The following is an 11,983-nucleotide window of genomic DNA, read 5'->3' on the forward strand; positions in this document are numbered from 1 at the left end:
GCTTTGTTAGACAAAGTTCTCGTGGCGCCTTTGTAAAACATGTTTGTTTTCCTTTGTCATTTCCAACGTTTAAATTTCTCGACATCCAAAAGTACATAGGCATTTTCTTTGATAAGCTTTGTTCAAAACAGAGTAAAATATTTTTTGAAAATTTTTCAACATGAGATTTAAATTTTCACGGTGGATTTAATATTCCGACATTGCTCTGATTTAACGAGTTCATAAAATCCAGTATACTTTAGCGGCCGAAGCAATTTTGCGTTATTTTAGGAATAAACATCTTTGTACAACCAGATATTGATTATTTATTTACACTTTGGTTGCTGCACGGGAAAAGAGAACGAAGCGAACGGTCGCATCGGAAGAGAAAATTAACTTATTTCGAAACTTAAAATGGGTCATAAACCATTGAAATTGGATAATTTCGTGGGGGACAATAATTGGATTTTGATTGATTAGAGTGTTCTTGCTCCTGCGCAACTGATCCTTAGTGTGCCGTCCTTATTAGCGTCTGACAGAGAAAGATATGAAATGACAAGCTACAAACAGTTGAAGATCAAACTCGATTGGATACAAAATTAAACGGTATTTCACAGTCACTTTGTGAGATTTTAAAATCCATATCGGAATTAAATTTTATTTTGTCGCTTATTTGATCTACTTGTCATTTCATTTTTCATGTCTTCTCGCACAAAAAACCGTCGCGAAGTTCGTTGGAAAATGACATTTCAAGACTGTTTGGCAAATATTTATTTGACAAAAATGGTGAAATATCGAAATTGCATTTTTTTTTTTTTTGCGACGTGATACAGTAGTTTTTGACGGGATTTTCTGTCAACTGTTGCCTTTGAGAATTTTTTTGCGATCAAAAACTTCTGAAGGGTAACCTCTAAATTGTTTCTCAAAAAAAATTGTAAGGGGAAACGCTGTGCAAATTTTTTCAAATTTTCCCGCCAAAAGTCTTAGTTTTTAAACGCAAACTTTTTTCCTTCTACGTTTGTAATTAATTAATTAACTACTTATTGCAAAACAATAAAATCAAATGAAAACCGCAAGTGTTGGTTTTTACTGTGTACATTATTTTAGCATTGCTGAAAATTATTAAAGACAATAAAAAAGAGCAAATAGAAGTCAATTACACACGCGTCTTCAATATAAATTTTATTGGCTTTTTAATAATTCAATTAAAATTAATTACAAACAATTTGAATAAGAAAACAAAATAAAAAAAATTGCGCTTTTAAAAGGGCCTGGAAACTAGTAGAAATGTAGGCTATCTCTTTTACTATTTTTTGACTATGTAGGGTTGCCAAAAAGAAAAAAAATTCTGCGCTTTTGAACAGATTCTAGCCAGGAATCAAGCATATACTTTGACTTTTGATGAGAAAAATCCCACATAGTGCAAGATTTTATACGCCAAAAGACTGTATATGTTTGACTCGAAACAAGACTCCATTCAAAATTGCAGACTTTTTTTACTAGGGACAATTTTTCCACTAAAAGACTTAGTTTCTTTTCGACTTTTTTCTTAGCCCTTTTAAAAGCGCAGCCTTTTCAGCAATTCAATGCGTCCTTGAAAAACTAGAAAGATTTCAGTACATCTGTGAAATAGATACTAGACAGTTACACAGTAATTTCAACGAGTTTAATAGTTGACTTAATAACGAGGCATTCAGGCTGCAAAAACATAGGCGGGTAATGCTAATATTCAAACTTGATTTTAAAGCTCAAAACTTGAAATTCACAATTCACAATTTACAATTCACGGCGTCCTCGAAAACTAAAAAAATAGACACAATTTGGTAGATACTACACAATTTGACAGCTATTCCAGTGTCTTCTTTCGACTCTTGAATTTTGTGTTTGAAATCACTAATACGATCTCCGTCCGCCCTAACAATCTTTCACAAGAAACTCAATCGAGATCAACTTTGTCTTGTAAATCTACCTTACTTCTAAAACGTGATCCACTGAAGAAACAACTAAACGAAGTCCTTAGCTTTCCTTTGCTTTGTTCTCCACGTTAATGTCGCTGCATGTACACTTGAGATGGCAGCCTGAAAGAAAGATAAATAAAACGTCCAATTAACAATGGGTATACTGAAACCCAAAGAACAAAATATACATACAGTGTATACTCGACTAAAGTTTACAAGTTAATTCTCTTATCGGGAATACGCTTGTCGTTTGGTTATATCATCATCATAGAAATACACGGAGTTTACATAACGATATTAAGAACAACTAAAACGAGCAACAACACGAAATAAATAGCACCGGCTAAAATATAGCACTCAGGCGAAAAGCTAACCGTCAAAAATAGTCACGGCTAAAATGTTCGCCACAAAACGAGCAATATTTGCATTTTCTTTCTGAGGATGAATTTATGTTCGGTAAATAGCTGCCAATCTTAAATAATAAAATAAGGGTCATGCAATTTGTCGGACGTTTATGACCAAATACTAACAAAAATTGAATAATTTAAACAAGCGAATAACAAGACAATTTTGCTATAAAATTCAAACTGTTATAATCGATAAAAGTGCCGTTTTTTGTCACCGACTTGTATATTTTAGCAAGACGACAATTCAAACTGTTGTTCAAATGCAATACTTATGCAAACAAGCAAAAATCGTTTTCAAAGAGGTACGAGCAAAACAAACAGTAAATTATAATGGATATTTTACAGTAATTTACAGGTAATCATGGTTTTCCCTTGTTCACCTCTGATCTGACTTGACAGCTAGTTTTGACAGGAAGGCTTTTAAGACACTATACGACTGACAGCGACTTTCACTTTGACAGCTATTTCAAGAACATTCCCCATTGATATCTGAAATATCCCAAAGGGAAATTCACACGACGGTGAAAATCCGAAAAATATCAAGGCAAGAAATAAATAACTCCGTGATTTGAAGGCAGTTATGAAAATTTAAGGTGGCTCTGAACTCTATGTGCAGATTTTTTAAAACTTTGCCAAAACTTGTCTTATCCTGCTAATCAAATTTGATAATATGAAAAAATATTCACTGCGTCGTTTTTGAATTATAAGCCCGTAAAGCTATAGTTAAGGGTGTTTTTAGCCGGTCATACTGTTGCTATGGTAACCTACTGTGTCACGAAAATGACAACAACGTGTTAACCAATGATTGGGCAGTTTTTTGATACCATGATTGTAGCATCACCTGATAGAGTGGGGATTATGACCAATCAAAATCTAAGTCTTAGAGAGTGCTAGAAACTGTTTTGAGCCACCTTAAGAATGTTTGTGTAACATATTAACCATGAAGGGCTAGGGGTATCTCGTAGTGAACAGTAGTGAAACAACAAAAACTCTATTAATTTTAATATTCTGCCTGCGTTGTGCACAATTACAGAACACGATACCAAACATAAATAAAATTGTGACTCACCTAATAAGGGATCCAATGTCTCAACTTGATTCATAGCTCTTTTCCTTGCCTCTCTGTTTTGTGTCTAGTGTGAAACTGCAAATGTTTTAATCTTCATGAAATTCCTTGGTCTCTTAAGTTTTACAACCTACACATAAGCCATCAGATTTTGAAAGTTTCAGTGCTATTAGAGAGAGTTTTAACGATGAAGGTATAAGGTTAAGTCTTCATCAGACCAAGTGATCCAAACTACCACGTTTTATCCCAGTGTCTGAAGCATTATTGATAGGGCATCTTTCTACTCCCCCTCCCACCTTTAAAAATGGGATGCCAGTCTGCTGCAGGGTTAACTCCTGGGGAGGGGGGGGGGGGTACTCCCAGAAAAATCTGGTGGGGGTGTGCAGCCCGCTTCCCAAAACCCTTTCCCTATTTATGGCGAAATCAATACCCTATGTATGACCAAAACGCCTGAAATACCACACCCTTCCAGCGCTTTCATAAGAAGCTGGCTACCGCCGGGCTCTGGCGGCTGTGAGCTGTCGATACACTGGCTACTTGGCTGTGTTTGTCAACAAAAACTTCAAAAATGTAACTCTTATAATATTTACAGCCTACCTATTTCTCGGTTCAAATAAACAGAAAAAATATTTCTCACATTTTCCCTGACTATTGGTGTATATAAAAGCGTACACATCAATGGAATACGATTGCAAATTGCAAAACATTCAGCCATTTTCAGTAGTATTGTAATAAAACTTAACCTTGCTTTCAAACTATTATTGTGTGGTCGGTTGAGCAATGATGGTGACAAAGTGTGCTCCTGTACAGTCTGGACAGACTGATTTGTTTACATTCTTTTCAAAGAAACCACATACCAGAACAGGTAATTAAATGAAGTTATCTGATTTTGGAGTTGTTCTTTCAGAAACCCACTGTGTTCTTCTTTGCTTACAGATGAATATTAATTGCAGAAAACGAAGCTCTTCATTCCAATGATGAAATTTTGCCAATCAACCCAACTGATTCTAAAACTATACAGTCTGAAGTTGCAGATAAGACCTTGTTATCTTCACAATTTTTGGAAAGTCATGAGCCACACAAAGGGCCATCAATCAAAGAAATGAATGACTTTATTTGTTCATTGTTTGGAAATACATTCGACCAGCCTGTTCACAGTTTTTACACTTACAGTTGTGAAGGAAGCTGATGAACTTCAGTAACCCAAACAGAGATAAATCATGTATGTGACGATTCTAAACGGTTTTGTGCTGCTTTGTTACATTTTTGCTTAATAAGTATTTAATTGCCTTTTACTTCAATACGAATCTGGTGAAAATAAAAAAAAATATATTTCTTTTAATGATGAGAAAGAAAGCTGGAAATCATATTTCAAAATTTTCTAGGAGAGCATGCCCCCAGAACCCCCTAGCAAAGGTGGCCTTATGGCCACCTATATATCCTTAGCTGCCTTACTTCAAATCTCATTGAAAACATTGCCCTTTGGGGCGGCACATACCTACAGTATACCTGTATATAGCCCATAGAGTACCCCCCTCCCCCAGGGTTAGCCCCAGTATGAACTTCACCCAGTACCCATTCGTATATCTGGGTGGAGCAAGGCACTATGAGACTAACATGCTAGGTCAAAGAACTAAATGCACTGCAATAGCTGAACTGTGAAACAATAACACCTCTATTTCTTTCAACTTTCTGCCTGTATTGCATGCCATTATTCCTAGCACAGGTAAAATCAAGCAACTTACAACCTCTCTAACCAAACACAAAAGAAAACACAAAGACTCACCTGATATGGAATCTAATGTCTTGATATGAATCTTTCTCCCTATAAGTCTAAGCACATGGCTTTCTGGTTTGTATCTAGTAAGAAATGGGAACTGTGTCAACCTTTAGGACAGCCTTGATCTCTCAAGTTTACAATCTACACAATTACAAATAATAATTTGAATTTTTTAAGCTTTAACCCTACTAGAGTGAGTTTGGACTACAAGGTAAGGTTAAGACTGCAATTCAGGCCAAATAATAAAAACCACCATGGCTTAACCCAGTCTCTGATGCATTAAGTTATATTGAGTAGTTCTACACTCCCGTGCTAGCCTAGGATGCTAGTCTGTCTATTTCACAGAACTACACAATTAAAGACAATCATACCTACAGGGGAAAGGTTTGACAACGATGGGACGGGATGGGATGTAAGTCTGTTACAGGGTTGGCACCCAGTGTTCAATTTACCCAGTACCCATTTGTACACCTACAACAGGTAGAGAGAGGTAGTGTAAGACTAAATGTAGAGTGAAGTGTCTTGCCCAAGAACACAGTGCAGAGACCCTAACTGTCGGCCCAAAACCGGACTTCCTGGCCCGCAGTCCAGTTGACTATTCTGTCCTTCCTTCCACAAAAGAATAGTAACCCAGGCATTGCAGTTTCACATAATTATTTGTTTGTGCACCCTTCCCCTGGAGGACTGAGGTATAGTAGGGCCACATAACAGCTTTTGAAATAGCTGAACAGTGAAACAGTAACATCTCTATTTGTTTAAAATTTTCCACCTGCATTGTGCACCATCATGAATAGTAAATAAACCAAACACAAGGAAGTTGTGACTCACTTAATATGGAATCCAATGCCTCAACGTAATTCTTTCTCCTCTCAAGTCTCAGCACATCTTTCATTGTTGCTCCTGTTTTGTACTGTAGATGTCAATTGTTAAGTATAGTCAATAGACTCTCTGTGATGCCATTTTGCAAAGTCCATTAGCAAAGAAAACATACCAAGCATCACAGGATACTGGCACAAGCAAACATGGTTTTTGTTCAATGATTGCAAGGGCTGAAGTCCAAACAAAACCGATATTTACAACTTTAACTATGGCATGAAGTGATGTGTGCTTTAACATTTATGCCAATAAATATCTTTTTAACCCATTGACGCCCATGCTGGCTGTAACCGGCTGCGATGAGCATTAGCCTTTGTTCCACTTCTGATGTAATCACCTTTGACCAAAATTGGCATAATTTATACTCAAGTTCTGCAGGAGGAAAAGATCATTCCAATGATACCCAGATCAGAGTGATTGGGTCAATGGAGCCTGAAATATGCACAAAAATGCTCAGATATTTGAGTAAAAAACTCTGAGGAAAATTTTCTTCCACTACACTTGGCTACTCCATGGTAAGAATTGCCCGCCTTGATAATGCTTTCTCAGAGATTTTGGACTGGAAGCAAGTTCAGTAGAAGGTCAATCACTGCAGCAAAAAGATAAGAAAAGGAGAAAAAGGCAAAAATTACAAAAAAAAAAATAAAAAACCCCCCTGAAAATCCTAAAGACATAGGTGATTTTTCATCCAAAAAATATTGATTTCTGTGCATGCCTGAGCAAAAATGTCATAAAAGGTGATGCCAGTGGAAAGAAAGGCATGCTATCATGTTGCAACTGCCTTTCCCAGTAGATTGCAGCCAATTTGGTTCATATCCAGGCTGAAATGTCCAAAATGTCAACAACAACAAAATGTGTTTTTGGCAAAAAGCTCCGGGAGTCAATGGGTTAATATGATAATATATTTTTAATTGTATATGGACCTGAGTAAGCCCACAGAAACATGGACCCTATCTTTATCCACTATATTTTAGTCCCAACAACGACAGACAGCCTGTCACTCAGAAAAAAAATACCTATGTGTGATATTTTAGGTAAGAAACTCTGTTTATTTTATTTTATTTAAAGCAAGCTATTCTTTTGTGGTTAACTTTGTTTTGAAGATGAAACTGGTTATAGTTTTAAAGGCTGTCATCATTTACCTACCAATAATTGTTTCCATGTTGATATCATCATGTCTTGTCTTGAAAATCTGGACTCCTTTTAGTCTGCTTTGTTTCATTCTGTGGGAGCAAACAATGTACATAAACATTTCAGGGCTCGAATTTCAGGAAAAAACCTCAGGGCCAGCTGGCCCCCTAAGTTTTCAGATTTGGTCGCCAGCACAAGTATTTTAGTCGCCAAAAATTTTCGAACCTCTATGTACGGATTTTTTTCGAACCTTATGTATTTCCACAAGATAGACACTAAAACAGCCCTAATCACACTTTTTTTTATGTATAATCAGTTTGCCACATTTTTCTAAAATAACAGGGAAAATGACTAAATAACATTCTTTTATTCCTTTATCGAAAAAAGGCTTCAATATTGCAAGCTTTGATTCAAAATTTTTCGTAAACTGTTGCTAAAGAAAGTAAACACATTTAACATTCATGCGCAGGTTTTTCATGTTCATTGATGCAGAGCGACTGCACAAGCTTAGTCTCCAGGGAAAAAAAAATTGGTCACATTGGCGACCCCAGCAGTCCCAACGTCAAGCTCTGTATGTATGAGGCGACCCTTAAAGTAACTGCAAATACATTTATTCTACATTATAATTTGATTGTAGCTATCAGAGCTATAACAAAATTCATCATTTATCATGCAGTCACTTGGGTGTTCAGTTACAGGTATCTAGTCACAACTAAATTTTGCTATTAGATACCTGTAATTGGATACCCACCCCAACACATCACATAATATCACTTACTTGCACTTTACTGGCTTTCTGCTTACAGTGCGACTACTCAAACCAGACCACCTAGAATAAAACTGACAATCAAAACATAAACTAAGAACAGTGGACTGATAGCTTTCTACAGTTGGCAAGTAATAAGAGTCAGTTTGCCATTCATTGCCATTAAGTTCTGAGTTAACTGCAGCTTTGAACTTAACACCTGTAACAAACTTGTTACCTTTTAGGTGAATTGTATCAACTATAGTCCAGTGCACCTGCGACATCAAGTGTCCATCAAACATACTCAGCCGCGGCAGGTGTTATAGGTTACGGCCCTTAATGAAAGCCCTGGCCATGAGCATGTAAGTACTGTCAACTCCTCCGCATTATATACACTCTTAGATATTCAGTACTTCATGGCAAATTATCATAATTATAAATCTTGCTTAAAACATTTAACTTGAAAACTCATTTTGTGGCAACTAAACCGAAACCGTTGAAAGGCGCACAAAATTTAGGATCAAAAGTAACCAAGCAGCAAATGGCAAAGTTGCCTGAGAGGTCTGCAACACTTGTTTAGGGTTCTAATTTTGTTGAGATCTATTGTTTGTATTCTTCAATGTTACTGATTTATTTGAGAAAAAGATCACTATTCTTTGTTCTCAACTAATGTTCTGATTGGTTACTTCTTTTCTAAGTGGCCCGATTTGAGTAGTCATACTTTACATAATAATTTCTACAGTGTTAAAAACTTATGGAAAAAAGAAAGATTTTTTTTGCTCAAAAGAATTTCCCTAATGACTCTTTTTTACTTGAAATTGGTTATTGATGGGATCATTAGTAATTGGCCTTGTTCTGCAGCTTGTTTGATTCAAAATTACTCACCTGATTACACCCTGAATTGTGCTTCATCAAGTCCAATTACATATGGGTTATTGACCAAGTGTGAGGTCAAGGTAACTGGATATGCCAAGTTCTTTCTTTGCATGTTCATGGACCAAAATGGAGTCAAGGTCCATAAACACAAAATGAACAAGGCCAATACTCAGCCATCTTGATTGAACAAGCTGTTGGTAAACATGGGAATCATTATTTGGGAAAAAGAACAATTTTCTGTTGTGAGTGGCAAGATAGTGCCATCTTGCCTGCTGGGATAGCCAATCACAGTGCAGGATTTGGTTACCGTAACCACTGGTGGATAAGCTGCACTCGCAAATAAGCCACATTCTGAGTTTGGCAACTCAAATTTGGGTAAAAAAAATTTGGAAAGAAATCAAAATAATTCACAAGTGAAGTCTTGAGAAACATTCTTTTCGTGTACTTTTCTTGATTTACATGTAATGAATGTAAACCGGTGTAAACTCAATAACACTGAGTACAGAGAATGCTTCAAACTAAAACCCTTACCTAAAATTTTAGTTCTACAATAGCACTGACATGATGTCTACCAGTTTTGACATATGTTTCATTTTTCTCCAGTATTTTTCAACTGGGATTCTTTTTTCATTCCTGTCAATTTTTCAATAGAATTAACATACAACAACAACAACACTTCCATTCATTCGTTTGGTCATTCATAACACAGTAGCCAGGCATTTCATCAGGAGATGGAGTACTGGACACAAATAGCCTTTGAAGCTTTCTTTGAGCAGCTTTGTGGCGGAATGGAGATTCCCTGCTGTGCGATGTAAGTTTCTAAAGCTGCTCTAGAATGAGCTAGAATTGCGGCTTTACACTGGCTAAAAGATTTTTTAACAAAGGTTTAGGGCTGTTTAACAGCAAGAAATGTAAGCTTGTGATTATGAACAAAAACAATTCTTTTAGGAGCCATCAAACTTGTAATAGCAATGATTGATGCATACTCTGATATTGTTTGTCTACTGAAGTTCTTACTAATTTTCTTAACTGACTTATAAATTTTTGATAGAAAGTGTTAATTTATGCAAATTTATGGCATGTTGTCCAGATGTTCTTGCAGATAAGCCGCATGCCCAATTTTTAAGGTAAATTTTGAGTAAAAAGGTGCGGCTTATCTAGTGGTGTTAACAGTAATCTTGTGTGGCCAAGGAGCTAGCCATATGATAATACTATCACTGGACTTGCATTCAGGGATATGCAATAATTTGATGACATCAACAATTGACAGGGAGTTTCATTAAGGGCCAGGCACCAAGGCAGATTGACAGTCTGGTTTGGCCATCTGGGATAGAGTTTTTCTTACAGAGAAACACAGTTCAAAACGTTTTGTACACCTGTGGAAACCAGTCACCCTCCTGCTGAAAATGTTAATGAGCCCTAGAATTTAGCTTCCAACTGGGTTCAAAAATATGCACAGCTATTTGCTCTTGGACACTATTTGTTATGAAGACCAGAGTGGTAGAGTGGTAGAGTGGTTTTCAATTGAGTGTCGTAAAACTAAAACCAAACCAATTACTTCTAAACCAATTAAACTAGCAGCCCAATCTCAAACCGTAGTTAAACCAAAACCAAAACCAGAGTAATTGCCTGATTACTTTCGACACTCGATTCCACGTACTGAAAACGTGGCATAGAAGCCCTTGTGAAAAGTTATATTATTGCCATGTGTTCAAATTCACCTTTTAAAAACATTTTCTTCCACTTGCATGAAATAAGTTTTACTTATGATAATATAACGACAAGCCACAGAATTGCAAATAAAAACAGAACAACGCCAAAATGTCTTACCTTGGAAGACAACCCCGCCATATTTTCGAACACATCATGCTTCAGGACATGTGATCTTAGATTGTGCCTTCAGTGTATGATGGGATACTCAAGCGGATTCGACATCAACATCATGGATTGCTTGAGGTACAGCCGTACTTTTTAGACAGATTTAAATGATTGGCATATTTCTAGTTTATCTTATATCAACGATAGCCATAGAATCAAAACTGGCTGAATGCGGTCTTTTAAAATGGATATGTTCAAAGTCAGGAAAGTCAAGAAATACTTTTTTAATAATACGTGGAACAATTCAATGTTACCCGAAAACAGGCGTAATAGCTTATGACTGTTTTTGTCATTTTCCTATTGGTTAGCTCTCCACTGATAATAGTGGTAAACTGGTAAAGGTAGAATTTCAGTTTGGGCGGCCTGTTAAGAGACGGGAAACGGGATATCTTCCGCAAATGATCCTCAAATTCACATGACAACAACGTGTAACACCGTGTAACACCTTGGAACACCTTGGAACACCATGTAACACCTTGTAACTCCTTGTAACACCTTGTAACACCGTGTAACACCTTGTAACACCGTGTAACACCGTGCAACACTGTCACACAAATGTCCTCGAAATCGAGAGAGGCGGGAAACGGGATATCTTCCGCAAATGATCCTCAGATTCACATGACAACAACGTGTAACACCGTGTAACACCTTGTAACACCTTGTAACACCTTGTAACACCATGTAACACCTTGTAACACCTTGTAACACCTTGTAATAATACACATGAAAAAATTACTCGATTCTGATTGGCTAAGAGGAGTGCAGTTCAAGTGTAACACCAGTGCAAACACTGTAACATCAGTGCAAAAAGTGTAACACCAGTACAAATTACACATCGAAATTCTGGATTATGATTGACTGAAAGACAATAGGGAATTTTCTAAGAAAATGATATCACGTAAAATGATGACGAAAATTTTGTGCTGAAACTTTGAAAAAATGAGAAAAAATGGCTTCAAGAAAGATCTTCCGGCACTTGCTCCACGCGAATTTTTTCATGTTTATATTATTAATACGTAATCATACGGTTTGTCTCGTTCAATTTGGAGTTAATTTGCACTTGTGAGTTTTTCAAAAAGCTGAAATTACACTCGCCGAAGCGGCTCGTGCAATTTCAGCCTTTTGAAAAACTCACTCGTGCAAATTAATTCCAAATTGAACTCGAAACCGTATGATTACCTATACTAATACCTTGTAACACCGTGTAACACCGTGTAACACCGTGTAACACTGTCACACAAATTGTACCGTAAATGATCCCAGGGCCGGAAGTGCTCCCCACATTGT

General features: G+C 36.7%; 1 protein-coding gene across 5 annotated transcripts; it reads right to left on the reverse strand.

Annotated features, from left to right (window-relative positions):
* Positions 1 to 1,146: 1,146 nt before the first annotated feature.
* On the reverse strand, positions 1,147 to 10,665 carry LOC145490050 (uncharacterized). Of its 5 annotated transcripts, none has more exons than XM_081469155.1 (7): positions 8,828 to 10,665; positions 7,976 to 8,037; positions 7,213 to 7,289; positions 6,019 to 6,100; positions 5,197 to 5,270; positions 3,414 to 3,477; positions 1,147 to 2,057 (listed from the first exon to the last, which is right to left on the reverse strand). In XM_081469155.1, exons 1-4 carry the CDS (start codon positions 8,852 to 8,854, stop codon positions 6,060 to 6,062), a joined length of 207 nt encoding a protein of 68 aa, XP_081325281.1. In that variant the 5' UTR covers positions 8,855 to 10,665; the 3' UTR covers positions 1,147 to 2,057; positions 3,414 to 3,477; positions 5,197 to 5,270; positions 6,019 to 6,059. The 5 variants fall into 5 exon arrangements, with proteins under 5 accessions (XP_081325281.1, XP_081325279.1, XP_081325277.1 ...); XM_081469153.1 differs by adding an exon at positions 2,725 to 2,833 and having other exon boundaries at positions 7,976 to 10,665; XM_081469151.1 differs by having other exon boundaries at positions 7,976 to 10,665.
* Positions 10,666 to 11,983: the final 1,318 nt, after the last annotated feature.

Source organism: Orbicella franksi, chromosome 6 (genome assembly GCF_964199315.1).
Source record: "Orbicella franksi chromosome 6, jaOrbFran1.1, whole genome shotgun sequence".
Lineage (NCBI taxonomy): Eukaryota > Metazoa > Cnidaria > Anthozoa > Scleractinia > Merulinidae > Orbicella > Orbicella franksi.